Source organism: Bufo bufo, chromosome 1, assembly GCF_905171765.1.
Source record: "Bufo bufo chromosome 1, aBufBuf1.1, whole genome shotgun sequence".
NCBI classification, from domain to species: Eukaryota; Metazoa; Chordata; class Amphibia; order Anura; family Bufonidae; genus Bufo; species Bufo bufo.
The window spans coordinates 132,553,580-132,570,533 of record NC_053389.1 but is presented as its reverse complement, the minus strand read 5'-3'; the positions used below and the strand labels follow the sequence as shown (position 1 = coordinate 132,570,533).

Here is a 16,954-nt window from a genome sequence, read left to right as displayed (position 1 = left end):
TATCTCAAGACTAATTTTTCTAAGGTTTTATGGACTGATGAAATGAGACTGAGTCTTGATGGGCCAGATGGATGGGCCGGTGGCTGGATTGGTAAAGGGCAGAGAGCTCCAGTCCGACTCAGACGCCAGCAAGGTGGAGGAGGAGTACTGGTTTGGGCTGGTATCATCAAAGATGAGCTTGTGGGGCCTTTTCGGGTTGAGGATGGAGTCAAGCTCAACTCCCAGTCCTACTGCCAGTTTCTGGAAGACACCTTCTTCAAGCAGTGGTACAGGAAGAAGTCTGCATCCTTCAAGAAAAACATGATTTTCATGCAGGACAATGCTCCATCACACGCGTCCAAGTACTCCACAGCGTGGCTGGCAAGAAAGGGTATAAAAGAAGAAAATCTAATGACATGGCCTCCTTGTTTACCTGATCTGAACCCCATTGAGAACCTGTGGTCCATCATCAAATGTGAGATTTACAAGGAGGGAAAACAGTACACCTCTCTGAACAGTGTCTGGGAGGCTGTGGTTGCTGCTGCACGCAATGTTGATGGTGAACAGATCAAAACACTGACAGAATCCATGGATGGCAGGCTTTTGAGTGTCCTTGCAAAGAAAGGTGGCTATATTGGTCACTGATTTGTTTTTGTTTTGTTTTTGAATGTCAGAAATGTATATTTGTGAATGTTGAGATGTTATATTGGTTTCACTGGTAAAAATAAATAATTGAAAAGGGTATATATTTGTTTTTTGTTAAGTTGCCTAATAATTATGCACAGTAATAGTCACCTGCACACACAGATATCCCCCTAAAATAGCTAAAACTAAAAACAAACTCAAAACTACTTCCAAAAATATTCAGCTTTGATATTAATTAGTTTTTTGGGTTCATTGAGAACATGGTTGTTGTTCAATAATAAAATTAATCCTCAAAAATACAACTTGCCTATAATTCTGCACTCCCTGTATATGCTAGAGCAGTAGTAACCAACCATTTTTCATCTGAGGGCCGCACTAGACATAGTACAAATTTTGCGGGCCGAAACCAGGTAGCTTTGTCAGAAAGAAATGCAAACACTGTGAGGGGGCACGTGCGAGCATTACTACTGTGAAGGGGCAAATATCTGGGCATTTTTACTGTGAAGGGGCACATGTGGGCATGACCCCTGTGAAGGGGGCACATGTGGGCATTACCCCTGTGAAGGGGGCGCATCCAGCACTTCTGTTATTTTCGTTTTTCTCCTCAGGTCTCTGAGCAGAACAACATAAATAAATAGCGGTGGTGTGAACGGGGCCAAATAGGTGAGTATTCATGTGGGGGACCATTACTGATCTGAATAACAGCAGACAATTCTAGCCAAGTGATCAAGTCTAGTCCAATATGGCAGATCTTCCCTGTACTTTATCACTTGGCACTCCACACTACACCACAAAGATCACACACTGCACCACATACTGTACATCAGTGTGATGTATGTGTGTGTGTGGTTAAGGTCATGATCAGGAGAATTGAGCGGTATGAGTGAAATTTAAGGTTTATGGATGCTGTTAGATTTAATGAAGCCAAAACACAGAATGTTGTTGGCGCGGGAATGTGTTACTTGGGTCCATTATAGGGTTATTACTATAATATGAAAGGAGCCAGGATTAAATCAAACCTTTAATCATTATTGAGATGGGGCTGATCTTTTCTGGACCAGTGCTGTTATTGCTTCTCTTCCAACTAATTTGAATGGCACAAACTGTTTCTGAACAAACTTGGATGCTTCTGTCCCAGGCTGCGGTGGGTGGAAGGAGACACGGTTACCTGGTAACTTCGGCGTGATTGGCTGCTCTGCTTGCTTCCAGGATCTTATCTCAGCCTGGGGTGGCATTATCTTCCTTTTTCAGGTCACCGCATGTTTTTCTGAGCACCAAACTGGGCCATGGTTGCCAGGGTCCTTGCGCAGTGCGCCCGTCACTCCTTGCTGCAGCCACCCCCGGGAACCGTTCCCTCCTCCTTCCAGCTCCCGACGGCTTCCCCTCCTGTTGGACCTGTATCTCTCCAGCACCTGCCCAAAATAACCAATAACAAAGCTTCTTGCTGTGAGGAGTGCTTTGCTATTGGTTATTTCAAGCACAGACAGCATTGCTGCGCTGCCCGTGCCATTCACAGCGCTCACTGCACTGATGAATGTGAGGGAAAAGTCTAAGGCATATCCGTACGCCTTAGACTTTTTACAGGGAGCAAATTCGCAACCTCTGCTGCATGGGCCGCATGCACGGGCCGTAGGTTGGGCATCACTAGAGTATGGTCAGTTTTCTTTAAGTTTTTAGGGATGCCTCCTTCACCTTCCTGTCAGCTTAACATCCCTAGGATTTTAGAGTTTCTCCAGAGGGGATTAGATAAAGGGTTGGCCTTAAAAACCTTAAAGGTTTAGATTTCGGCCCTAGGTGTCTTGATTGATTCAAGTTTAGCTGCACATCCTCTGATTGATTGTTAGATTTTGTAAGGCTGTTGCTAGAAACATCCCGGCTAGGATCGCAAGTGTCCCTCCTTGGCCTGGTCCTTCAGGCCTTCGTTAAAGCGCTCTTTGAACCCCTTTCTGAAGTCTCCATTAAAATCCTAACATTAAATTGTGTTTTTGTCACGGATGAAGTTGCAGATAGCTGGAACTTTATAAATAAACGACCGACTGGCTTGATCCCAAACTAAGGAGCATATAGGTGAGCCCTATAAAACCCTAAGAGCTCTCCCTGACTGCTATGCACATGCAAGGGTCTCAATGGTAGACGATTGCATGCCCACGTACCTAAGACTGTGTGACACCTGAAGACCCTATAATAGTGAGGGGACACGACCACCGGCTCCCAGCACTTAATACGGACGGAATCAGGGTCACCTAGAATCAAGCCAGCAAGGAAACACAATAAAGTAAAAGACTTATCTGAGCTAACAGCAGCAGCAGACTCCAGCAGTGAACACCTCATCCAGGAAGTAGTATAAACCTCAAAGTGAGGCAGTATGGGAGGGAATATAAAGGAAGACGATTAGTCTAAATAAGTGACACCTGGCAGAAGGAAAGGAGATGACAAAGTGAAACCAAAACAAAGAACATCATACAAGAGGTAGAGAAGAACGTCTGCCAGACCTTCTCACAGAACTGGCGGTAACAGTTTTATTTTTATTTTTATGGCTATCACATCAGCCAGGAGATTAGGTGAAATGCAAGCTCTTTCCATCAACCCTCCTTATATGGCCATTCAAGAGGATAGGATTAGTCTTCGCCCCGATCCAGCATTTCTCCCCAAGGTAGTCTCAGATTTTCACAGGGGCCAGGAAGTGTTTCTCCCTTTTTGTGATCACCCTAAGGAGGCAGAGATCAATCATTTAGATGTTAGGAGATGTGTGTTGGCTTATTTAGATGCTACTAAGGGGTGGAAGAAAGCCACCTCTTTGTTTATACAGTTTGCAGGTCCTAAAAGAGGGAAATCAGCTAGTAAAAGTTCCTTAGCCAGGTGGATAAGGCAGGCTATCTGTTTCAATCCAAATCATCTGCAAAGCCGCAACTTGGTCATCTCCATTGACTCCTCTATAAGCACTATAGGTTGGGTCTTTCTTCTTCTTCTGACATGTCCTTTGGTTGTAAAGGTTCTCCAGGTCGTGGTCCCACCCTGATTTTTCACTGGAATCTCTCATGGTGCTGTCATGGACGATAGGGAAAAATTAAAATTACACTCACTGGTAATTTGATTTTCAGGAGTCCATGACAGCACCCCTAGTTTTTCCACCCTTTTTGATTCGGTGTTGGTGACTGTTCTTGGGTATGGTCACGGGGTGTGCAAAAAAAAAAAGAGGATATAAGTAAACGTAAAGAGAACAGGCCTTCAGTCAAACAAGCAAGGAAAGTCGGATGATTAAATTATGGAGGACTTCTCATCTCTGAAAACTCCAGACCAGGCTTTTCCTAGAGAGCCATGACAGGAGGTCGCCTTTAAGGTCTCTCAGGAAGGTCACTGACAAAATAGACTCTTCCCAAGTGTAGTGGTTACGTCCTCTCTAATGGTGCTGTCATGGACTCCTGAAAATCAAATTACTGGTGAGTGTAATTATCATTTTCTAACTGTGTGACTGGTACTTTCACTTTCACTTTGTGTGGTCATCTAATAACCCCTTATCTCTAAATTACTGAGAGGTCATAAACACTTATTTAAGCCACATTCTTATCAGTAAGATAAGAACAGAGCTATAATGAGTTATAATGTCATAGAACAGAGATAAGGAGCCGTCAACTCCCCAACGGACAGAAAAGGCAGAAAAAAACAAAGGGTGCTACTAGAGCATCTCGGCTCTGTACAGGAAAAAGGACTTCATATTGTTAATAAAGACCAATTGAAAAATGATTTTTAGATCAAAATAAGTATAATGCAATAATAAAAACCATGACTATGTAGTACCACCACATAGTAAGTGAATATAACCACCACGCTGGTGCTGAATATAACACACTATAAAAAGACCAATTTTACCAGCAGACAGTGACCATATAGCTGTACATACCAGTACCATCCACCTCTCTACAGACTATATACAAGATTACAGTTAAATCCTGTGACGTTTTTTGATCACTTTCCCTTTTCTTCTCCATCTGGCCAAGTCCGTCATGATGACTTCTCCCAATCACGACTCATCTGCAGAATTTGACACACAGACATCTCCTCACTTTTCCATAACATTCCCCACTTTTTCACCACCCTCTACTCAAGCTCCCTGTCCTTTGCACCCCATATTGTAATAATGTCACCCTTGGTGTCATCTGTTAGTGTCCTATGGATTGTAACAGTGCTCTTTCTAGGCCCCACACATTAATAGTACTCCTATGTTCCACTTGGTGCCCAAAAGTACCCCTTTTTTTTTTTTTCCAGAGGAGTAAAAATACTCCTAGAGTATTTTCAGCAGCCATATGAGAGCTTGTTTTTTGTAGGGCATATTTAACTTTTTAGTGACACCTTTTCAGTGTACATATTAGTGGTGATGTCACTGGCCTGTGGGAAACAGTGAGAAGGCTGCGGCGCTACTGTGAGCACTGATGCCTTCCCAAACAGCAGATCGGCAGGGATAGATCATCAGTAAGAAAAAAAAGTGTAGAACCCCTTTTAAGATCTGTAAAAACAAATCAAATAACTAGACGGTAATAAAGACATTTAGGTCAGACACACATATAACAAACAAGGAATAGGAAAAGCAGGTGACCTTCCCCTGTAGGCACTGATATCAGTCCTGTATATGAAATCACGCTTTCTATAGAATGTCTAATGTATTGAAAGTATGAAATGACTAATTTCACACATTTTCTAGGCTTTTATATAATTTATTATAATTCCAGAGGTCATCCCAGCGACAGCACTATAAAATCACCCAGAGCCATATAAAATAATCCCTGCCGGCAAAGTATAAAATACTCCCTTCCAGATGCCGCTGCAGCGACAGCGCCATAAAATCACCCCCCAACAGCGTCATGACATAAGTGAACAGGGGCGGATTGGCCGTAGACATTATAGGGAAATTTCCCAGGGGGCCTATGCCCTAGGGCCTAGGGGGCCGTCTGAGCCCTCCTCTCTGCCACTGGCCCAGGACATAATGAGCTGTGAGAATCAAGTACTCATGTACCCGGCCATGGACCACACATACCCTACTGAGTTCAACTGCTGTGACCTGCATCTCACCTCCTAAGACCTCTGCCATTTTCTGGAGAAGGACAGAAAATTGCATCTATTGATGGCCACCACAGATTTTGGGGCAGAGGGATAGCTACTGGGGCAGTGTATCGTGCTGTTCTGCAGGATATGGTTTTGCTGGGATGGTATATTGCACCCCCCTCCCCACCCCCACAACATAGGGCCACTTTTTGGTGTTTTTCCAGGGCCACTTTAAGTTCACAGTCCTCTCCCGCAAGTGAAGACAATACTGGTCTCTCGCTTTTGTTTTTCAGTAAGAAAGGTCTGATATTTTTTTTTTAACACTTTTTTTGCATTTCTTTCTTTCATTTTTACATCAATAAAAGCTCCTTAATAATAATTCTTAACATTTATTTCATGCCCTAAAGAGTACTCGTCTTTCTATATACAGTATTGTCTAGGCAGAGTATATAAAAGACATTTCATACATTGCCTGTAACATATTAAATTTTTAAGCTGCTGACTGGAGGCTCACATTGAAGAATGTAAAAGCTATAAAGAAAAAAACTAAACAAAATGCATCATGGGTTTGGTTGGATACAGGAACAGGAAGTGCTACATACAGGATGGAGACAAACCTGAGGGATTGATTTAAGAAACTGTCTTTGTTGCCCATGGCAACCAATCACTCTACAGCTTTCATTTGAAATGAAAGTTGCATTGTGATTGGTTGGTATGAGCAGGAAAGACAGTTTTAATAAATCTGCCTGTCCTGTGGTGTTTTTTGCTGCAATTTTGAACCAAACTGCCCCATGTGAAAATATAGAGGGGGCCGCCCCGTGCCATCAAGGAAGAGTTCTGCTGGGGAACGCTGAGCAGCAAGGATGAAGAAGCAAGAGGGAGCTGGACAGGCAGAGTAACCCTGGTGCTTCCCCAAATCTGTCTGCTTTCTGCCAACCGTGACTGACTGGACGAGGGGGTGCCCTGTGTGGTCGCACACCCCTGTCAGGTACCATGTCGGGCTTCTTGTTCAGTGGTGGACTTACTATGGAGACAGCCACTACTATAGAGTCCGTGGTGAACATAAAACCACAGAACTTTCCTGCAGCCACCAATAGGGAGAGCTCAGTGCAAAGTCATTTTAACAGCTTCCATTGAGCTCAGTGGTAACTGTATGAATTGCTATTCACCAAGCTCCTCCTAGAGATGGCTTTCTTATCATGTGCTATGTTAGGGGGAAAAAGGAGATATCTGATATGTATGAGGCCGATTTATCAATGTGTTTATGCCGGTATTCTGGTGCAGCTATGAAGTTCAGAGTGCACACCATATATTTATAAAGCCCCGGTCCCACTTTTTCTGACAGTCAGGGAAAGTGGTCAAAAGTGTGACTTCCCGAAGAATGGATATCTCACTTAGGGGCCCATACTAAGTTTTGCTATGGGGCCATATGCTATCTGTGTATGCCCCTGCCCTGTTGGATACCTTTATTGTCAGTGAGTTCTCTGTCCATGGTGCTGAAGCGGAAGGAAGGCGCAGTAAACCTGTCGCAGTGTGCGTCACGTCTAATCTGTCCCCGCCACATACACATACTGTAGTACCTTGCACCTCAGTGCATGAAGGACTGCAGGGTCGGACTGGGGCTCCCACCACAGGAAATTATTCTCACGGACCAACCCCTATTTCATCAGTAAAGTCTAATAGCGTTTGAGTCAAAGAAATCAGCAGTCCTCAAAGGCAACTCTATATGTTTTCTTTTATCTGTCCTTTTGGGGCCCACTATGGTACAAGAGCCTGGGCCCACTGGAGGATCCTCTGGTTCTCCGGTGGGCCAGTCTTTCTAGGAGCGCAGTGATTGACCGGTTGAAATCCCCACCTTCTCTCAAGACTTCCTTCCATGGTCCTTCCCCCGTCCTGTTGGCTGCCTCAGTCTCGTGTCCTACTTCTTCCCCCGCGTATTTGGCGCATGCGCAAACTTGAAGACATTTGCAGACAGTGGGGGTTCATTTACTAAGCACAGGTTTAGGTGTTAAAAAAAAAAAAAAAAAAGATCTAGTTTTGTGACTTAAAATATTTTTTTTATGCCCATGTGACAATATTTTGTTGCATGGGTGTTTTTTGCACTGTCCAGGCCACAAGGGAGTGAGAAGTACTCCAGGCGCACACAGACGGCCAGAGGTGAGCCTAATTTCTGAGGAGACGAGGTATCGGTGAGGGCATTATACACTGGAAGCCCAGTCCTCTGTGCACGTGACATTACCAAGTGAATGAGCCCTATCATGGAGGTTATTGATGGGGTCTAAGCTGGATTTTTGGTCTAGTCATTCACTTTGCTCTTGGATGTGGTGGCTGCGCAGTAGCCATGGTGCCTTTTTAGTAGGAGGCTTCACCTCCTAGGATTCCCTCGCAGGGATGAGAACATCCGCTTGACCTTGGAATCTACATCTCGGCTCATTAATGGCCTCCATTAATCCTGAATAAGTTAACGATGCAGTTATGTCCCATCAATTCACAATGCGAGTACACAGTTTACAAACCCTGGGCTCGTACACAGCAGGAAATAGAACAAGTTTGTGATGCAAAGCTCCCGGACAAATTAACAATCAAGTTTCTATGGCTCTTATCAAAGATTTATAGCGATCCTTGGGGAGCCGGGCCAGATTACAATAAATGAGTGCACGCCGTCCTCTGAGATCATCGATGTGATAGCATCTGATTTACTGGGTTACTTTTTATGTCCTGACTTACTGGTACGATGCAGAGGGATAAATGGTCCGCCCCCCCCCCATATAGTGACGGAAACACATTTTCACCTTTTTGAAGGCGGAACAATTTTTATATATATATATATATATATATATATATATATATATATAAATTTTTTATTTTATTTTTTTCCTAGGAGTACATTTTCAGAAATTGAAAGAAACATAGTTCCGTTTGCTGGTGTCCTACATCCGGAATTTACTGCAGTAGCTGTAAGAACAGGTTTACCTTACTTAGGGTCAATGAACCCTAAAGGGGTATTCTTGAATGGTGACGAGATATTGCTAGGATATGACATCACTTTATGACTGGTGTGGGTCCGACCTCTGGGAACCCCACCGATCCTGAGAATAAAGGAAATAAGGCTCTGCTTTGTGCAGGATCACCCTCTAATAGCCGTTTCTCCTGCACAGTGGCCCTCCATTCACCTGGATGGAGCCTTGCTGCAGTGAACACATTTCTAACTTCATTCTTAAGATCGATGCTTCCAGAGATCAGACCCCCACCAATCACAGAGCGATGCCATATCTCATCAATATGCCATCATCTTAAAGGGGTTATCCTATGATTCATTTTTTGAAATGAAAATCAGACATCATATAGTACATGAGATCTCCCCATTCATTGCTCCAATTGCTCTCCTAGATTTATTTCAAGCTGCCAGTGTAAAGTTGGTGCCGTTGCTCAGGGGCGTGTCCTGCAACTGTCACCGCTTCTAACAGAAGTCATGGCTGATGTAACTGAGCACGTGTGGACGGAAAGATGAGGAAAAGAACAAACAGCAGGTGGCGCTATATTTATTACATGCAATTGCAAACGTATTCAGATCCAGCTTCTGGTTTGAAAAATGTTGAATATTTTTCAGGGCACAACCCCACAGGTAGCAGTTCTTACTGGACAAAAAAAATCTACAGCAACAATTGACCTGCTGCAGGTCTGTGTACGCTGCAGGTTTTCTTCTTGGTGTGTGGATGAGATTTCTAAAATCGCGTCCATTTTGTTTGTACTATAATTCTGCAGAAAATCTGCAGCATTTCCATTCATATGTGACTGTACCCCCTAGGGTCCATTCACAGGTCCATAAGTCAATGGGGGCGGATCCCTTTTCTATGACACAATCTGGCACGATAGAAAACGGATCCGTCCTCCATTGACTTTGAATGGTGTTCAAGACAGATCCGTCTTGGCTATGTTAAAGATAATACAAACGGATCCGTTCTGAACGGATGCGGATGGTTGTATTATCTGAACGGATCCGTCTGTGCAGATCCATGACGGATCCGCACCAAACGTGAGTGTGAAAGTAGCCTTACAAGCTGGCCACACACATGAAATAATGGCAGCCTGACAATACGATGAGGTAGATTAGGCCATACACATTAGATACCTCTGTCTCTCCCAGCTCCTCCATACACATGTATGCTTGGCTCGGCAAAACCTGCATGTGTCCTAAATGGGGAGCAAAATGAAATCCTTATCTCCCCCTTACTTCCTGTCTGTCTCTGGGGAGGTACAGTATATTATATGGTAAGCCCGGCAAGCATTTATCTAATGTGTATGCCCAGCTTTAACGAACCGGGGGAACAAATGTTCACTTCCCTACGTCGCCACCACAGGAGAAATAAAGAATTGCATCGTGCCCATTGAAATCAATAGGCTGTCTGTCTAGTGCCTGGAGGTGTCGGGTCCTCCAGAGCCATGGACACTCTTTGTAGACACTCCACCAGTGATTGCACCAGGAGGTCGGGGACTGGCGTTGGATCCATTTAGGTATTTTTTTTTATTTAGTATTTTTTATTTAGTATTTATTTAGTATTTGTTTTTTCTCCTCTTGAGATCAGGACCTCTTTTAGGACAGATTGTTTTATGCCTTATGAAGGGTAGTTTCTTACTTTCCTCTCCATCAATGGGGGAATCAAAATTCTAAAGTTTATCCTCTCTCCTTCCCTTCATCCACGTCTTTTCCTATCCCCTGGTTGAGCTTGATGGACCTACTGCAGGTCTTTTTTTGTACTATGTAACTATAGCTTTGTGGGTCTTTTATGCAGATTTATGGGTGGGTTTAGATGAAGATATTTGGTGCTTTTAACGTGGATGATATCTACAAAATACCTTTGCAAAATTACTTTCCATCCACATCGTGCAAAGTCTAGAGATTTGCCATTCTGAATTCTGGAAAAAGGTGCATGACAAACCATAAAGCAGCCGTAACGGAGGCCATACTGACTGCCCGGTAAAGCAAAGAAACGGATATTTGATATACTGTATGTACGTTCACACACGGCACTTTTGTGACCATTTTTTTTCTTTCCCCAGTTTTGAATGACCTTTTTTTTTTTTTTTTGGAAAAAGTTAAATATTTGATTGCAAAAAGAAAAAAGCTTAAACCACAGCAAAAATGAGCAGCTTTCACACTTGCTTTTAGGGTTCCGCTTGTGAGATCCGTTTGAGGGCTCTCACAAGCGGCCCCGAACTGATCCGTTCATCCCCAATGCATTCTGAATGGATAAGGATCCGTTCAGAATGCATCAGTTTGGCTCCGTTTGGCCTCCATTCTGCTCTGGAGGCGGACACCAAAATGCAGCTTGCAGCAATGCAAGTCAATGGGGACGGATCCGTTTGACGTTGACACAATATGGTGCAATTGCAAACTGATCCGTCCCCCATTTACTTTCAATGTAAAGTCAGGAGTCCCTAATATACCATCGGATCTGAGTTTTCTCCAATCCGATGGTATATTTTAACTTGAAGCGTCCCCATCACCATGGGAACGCCTCTATGTTAGAATATACCATCGGATTTGAGTTACATCGTGCAAACTCAGATCCGACAGTATATTCTAACACAGAGGCGTTCCCATAGTGATGGGGACGCTTCAAGTTAGAATATACTAAGAACTGTGGACATAACGGCCCCCTGCTGCCTGGCAGCACCCGATCTCTTACAGGGGGCTGTTATCCGGGCAATTAACCCCTCAGGTGCTGCACCAAAGGTCTGTGCGGCGCATTGCTTATAGCACAGACCTGTCACTTACCAGTAAGAGGAGCGCCCGGCTAAAATTGCTAAGTAACCATGGCAGCCAGGACTGCAGTAGCGTCTTGGCTGCCATGGTAACCGATCGGAGCCCCAGCGATTAAACTGGGACTCCGATCAGAACTCTCTGCTGCCACTTATGATGGGGGGGGGGTGATTTTAATTAGGGGGGGGGAGAGGGGAGGCTGCACTGGCCACCAATGAATTTAATACTGGGGAGGGAGGGGTGGGGGGGCCGCACTGGCCACCAATGAATTTAAAACTGGGGAGGGAGGGGTGGCGGGGCCGCACTGGCCACCAATGAATTTAAAACTGGGGAGGGAGGGAGGGGGGGCCCCCTGCTGGCAGCACCTGATCTCTTACAGGGGACTATGATACGCACAATTAACCCCTCAGGTGCTGCACCTGAGGGGTTAATTGTGCAGATCACAGCCCCCTGTAAGAGATTGGGTGCTGCCAGGCAGCAGGGGGCAGTTATGTACACAGTTCTTAGTAAATTCTAACTTGAAGCGTCCCCATCACCATAGGAACGCCTCTGTGTTAGAATATACTGTCGGATCTGAGTTTTCACGATGTGAAAACTCAGATCTGAAAAAGCTGTTTATGCAGACGGATCTGTTCTGAACGGATGCAAGCGTTTGCATTATATGTGCGGATCCGTCTGTGCAGATACAAGTGTGAAAGTAGCCCTAAAGGGCTTCTGTCAGCCCACTAAACTGTTTTTTTTTTTTTTTGCTTAATAATAACCCCTACACTGCGATTTATCCATACATAAGTAAAATAATAATTTTGGTTCAGTAGAATTTGCTAAAACCCTATTTTTATAATATGTAAATTACCTTGCTACCAGCAAGTAGGGCGGCTACTTGCTGGTAGCAGCCGCATCCTCCGATGGTAATGACGCCCCCTCTGCTTGTTGATTGACAGGGCCAGCGGACGGGATCTTTCTCCGCTGGCCCTGCCTGTTTTCATTCAATATCTGGCGCCTGCGCCGCGGCCGTACCTATCTTCAATCGGCGCAGGCGCACTGAGAGGCGGCCACTCACTCGGCCGCTTCATCCTCAATGCGCCTGCGCCTGGTGTAGATGTGACGTCATCGGCGCAGGCGCATTGAGGATGAAGCGGCCGAGTGAGTGGCCGCCTCTCAGTGCGCCTGCGCCGATTGAAGATAGGTACGGCCGCGGCGCAGGCGCCAGATATTGAATGAAAACAGGCAGGGCCAGCGGAGAAAGATCCCGTCCGCTGGCCCTGTCAATCAACAAGCGGAGGGGGCGTCATTACCATCGGAGGATGCGGCTGCTACCAGCAAGTAGCCGCCCTACTTGCTGGTAGCAAGGTAATTTACATATTATAAAAATAGGGTTTTAGCAAATTCTACTGAACCAAAATTATTATTTTACTTATGTATGGATAAATCGCAGTGAAGGGATTATTATTAAGCAAAAAAAAAAAAAAAACGGTTTAGTGGGCTGACAGAAGCCCTTTAAGGAATGAAAATAAAATAACTCTTGCTAACAAAATACCAGATTTTCAGCAGAGAATGAAACTAGTTACACGTGCAGTTGAATTATTGGAGACATCTCCAATTTCATGGTGTGAGTCTGAAGGAGAAGAGACGCTGCAGCAGCTCAGCCTATTGGTTTACTGCAGGGCATCATGTTCGGTGATGTCAGCGAGTTTGCAGCTGTCTGCCGGAGAGCGCAGCGCACACCTTGTGCCCTTGGAGTTTGCTGCTTCAGCTCAGACTCATCACTTGCGATGTCCTGTCTGTGGGACTTACGTCTGTACTACACCTGCAGCTCTACCCCCTCTGCTTTAGTATTTCGTATACTAATAAAGTACTTTAAGTGCTTTTTTTTTTATTGCTGTGCATGAAGAGATGCAGCAGAGCTGAATGTGTCATGTTATAGTTTTTTTTTTATTTGTGCACTGAGATGACTCATTGAAAGAAATAATGGGACTTGAGAAATCCCTCATACAGTCATAAAGCTGATTTATGGTCAAATAAACATACCTTTTGTTGGGGTTTGTATGTTTTTGGCATGTTCTGTCCTGCTGTGGGGCAGAGCGTCATTCCCTTCGCCTCTACCTCTAGCTCCATCAACCTCCACCCAATAACCTCCTACCGGGCACTTGAAATGCATGATGATGACTGCTCATGCTCAGTCTATTAGGACGCGGGGGCTCTGTATGTGACGTCATTGCTGATAACATTATCATTGGGGTAAGTAATGAGTGAGCAAAGGTCACATATCAGATGTATGGCACGTGATCTGCGGCATGAGAGGAAGTGCCATAATGGGGTCACGTGAGATGGCTCTGCAGATCGGAACATTTTTGTAAATGGGAGTACATAAGTGAACAAACAGTGGATTGCGATAAGTCGTCATTGAAAACCCCTTTAGAGAAGTTGTCCAGGAATGAGTTTTACTTTATTCCGCCTCTAGGAGCAACGGGGGCGTTGCCGTTACACCTAGAGGCTCTGCTCTCTCTACAACTGCCGCACCCTCTGCACTCTGACAGGACCAGGCAGAGTGATGACATTTACACCGCCTGGTCCTGACAATCAAGGTGCGGCAGTTGCACAGAGAACAGAGGCTCTAGGTGTAATGACAACGCCCCCATTGCTCCTAGGGATTCATTTGCATGTATTAAAACCTCATTCTTCTCAGCAATGCGGGCACATATGAACATGGGACCAACACAGATGCCTTCAGCTGCCAAGTGCACATGTAACAGGCCAGCCGGTGTCATAGGTACAAATCTGCTGACAGATGTCCTTTAACTTCAGTATCTTAATGTGAACTTTTGGCATGTACAGGGGTCATGTTTGCTGCTGGAGCCAATGACTGGCCTCAGAAGTGAAGTGTAGCCCTTTGCTGCTTGCGGACATTGTCAGTCATTGGCTCCTGCGGCGCATGTGACTTCGTCCATGCCAGTGGTTTACAGGCGGGTATCGAAGTACAGTGAAGGGGCTGGAACTGAACAGCTGGGAGCAGGTAAGTATGGTTCCTTCACAGGCCCACCGGGGAGGGGTGGAATAAAAAAAAAAAAAACCATGGGCAGCCCCCCTAAGGGGCAGATGAGCGTGTCTGGATTATGTGAAAACTGCGCGATTTCGCAAACAAGTCCATTCAGTTTTGTTTGCGATCGCGTTCAGTTTTTCCGTGCGGGTGCAATGCGATTTACTGCGTTTTGCACGCACATGATAAAAAACGCAACATTTACAAACAATATCTCTTAGCAACCATCCATGAACATCTCACGCAGCCCCATTCACTTCTATGGGGCCACCGTTGTGGGAAAATCGCTGAATATAGAACATGCTGCGATTTTCACGCAACTCAAAAGTGATGTGTGAATACCACCACAGTTGTACAAAGACCCATTTAAATGAATGGGTCCGGATTCCGTGCGGGCGCAATGCGTTTGCATCACGCATTGCACCCGCGCGGAATTCTCGCTCGTGTGAAAGGGGCCTAAGTCTTATGCACGGCGCCATATTATAGAGCCGTTGTGTGGTGTTGGACTGGACCTCCACAGGCCTCTGATTTCTTCCATACAAATCTGACAGAAATAAAATCGTGTCGTGTGTACTACATGGACCCTCCTTGGGTAGCATGCTATAGGGGCATATGCTATCGTACAGGCTCCGCGCACAGCTCTGCCGTACTGCGGAAAATGTCTGATCACAGATCAAGATGTCACCATCAAATATGCCCAATAACAAAATCGGCTCTACTACAATACGTCTGCAAAAATGAGTATTTAAGGCTACTTTCACACGTTTTTGCTGGATCAGGCAGGGCTCAGTAAAAACGCTTCCGTTACTGATCATACAACCATCTGCATCCGTTATCCGTTTTCTATTGTGTCAGATAGTGTTCGAGTTAAATGGATCCGTCCCCATTGACTTGCATTGTGGGTCATGACGGATCTGTCTTGCTCCGCATCCCATGACGGAAAGAAAACCGCAGCAGCCTGCGGTTTGCTCTCCGGTATGGGAACGGAATGCATTTTGGAGCATTCCATTCTGTTCAGTTACGTTTTGTCCCCATTGACAATGAATGGGGACAAAACGGAAGCGTTTTTTTTTTCTGGTATTGAGACCCTATGACGGAACTCGATACCAGAAAATAGAAACGCCAGTGTGAAAAGTAGCCTTACTGGCCCCTTCTACTTTAGGAATAAACCATTGATTGCTTCTCCCCCTGATTTTGTGTTCCTCTCCCTTTAATAGGCGGCTTCAGATGAAACCTCAGAGGCACAATATCAGCTGCGCCTTTCCTTCTTTGATATCACCTACCACCATTTCTTTGGAAGAACTTGGAAAAGTTTCATAAAACCAATGAAAACAGTCACGGGTCAAACGTCCAAAGTTTTCTTCAATGAGGTAAGGAGCAGAGGTCCCCAACTACCTTTGGTCATTTATTGTAGTGGTCTTCGGGCCTATTAAAGGTGTTGTCATTCTTATATGAAAACCTCCCTAGTGACCCTAAATATATTAAAATAATAAGAGCATGTACTCGCCACTCCCTCCCCTGCCATGTCCAGTGCTGCAGCTCCAGTCTGTAGCAGTAACTGTATATGGCACATGACCACTGCAGCCAGTGAGGTCGGTACTTGGCTGCAGCAGTCACATGTCGTAAACAGTCACCGCTGCAGCCTGTGATCAGACTGGAGGGGAGGCTCAGAGAGGCAGTGCTGGATATGGTGGGCGATTTAAGTTGTGCATATACTATATGTTCTTTATTATTACATTTAGGGGTACGGAGGGGGGGTCATATAAGTTAGACATTTGACATTTTCGTCAGGATGTTAAAGCAATCTGTATGTTTAACGTGTTTTTTTTCTTCCCTGGAATCGATTGTATGGAGTAGCCCAGGATATTCCGCTATTCCATACATTTGATATATAAAGTCACATGATGGCCAAAATGACACACTGGTCTCCGTCAGGATAATGTAATACCATGGAGGTGACCAATGTTTTCCTAACATACACACTAAACATGGCTCACCTCCATGGAAGTCGGTCCTGTTAACCCAGCCTCCATCTTCATTCTACCCTGTACAGCACAGTGACCCCTATCTGCTTGCCAGCTATAGCACTGTTTGCCTGAGCTTTCTGGCTAATGAATAAAATTCCAGAACTACAGTAACTTCTGACAGATAACTGTTTATAACCCTGCAGACCTTAGGGAAAGCTAAATGACTATCCAGTAATGGCGGCTACCCTTTGGCACCACCCACCGTACATTTACAGCACCGCTGCTATGCTGATTTTCCCATTTTGTGTTGCAGTCTTGTGCTAAAATAAAATAAAAAAAATGCAAGTTTCCCCCATCATTCTGCGCTCAGTACTCCATAATGAGAAAGTGAAATCGGAATGTTAGAAATCCTTGCTAATTTATTAAAAATAAAAAAATAAAATCTAGCATTGACCTAAGTTTTCAGACCCTTTGCTCAGGACTTAGTTGAAGCCCCTTTGGCAGTGATTACAGCCTCCGGTC

General features: G+C 44.9%; 1 protein-coding gene across 3 annotated transcripts in view; it reads left to right on the top strand.

Moving 5' to 3' along the window:
• Window positions 1-16,954, top strand: part of NPHP4 (nephrocystin 4) — a 323,852-nt gene that overhangs the window by 20,363 nt on the left and 286,535 nt on the right. For all 3 annotated transcript variants that reach the window (XM_040429459.1, XM_040429453.1, XM_040429446.1), the window contains exon 3: window positions 15,683-15,835. In XM_040429459.1, the coding sequence (XP_040285393.1) occupies window positions 15,683-15,835 (153 nt within the window). The remainder of the gene's footprint in view (window positions 1-15,682; window positions 15,836-16,954) is intronic.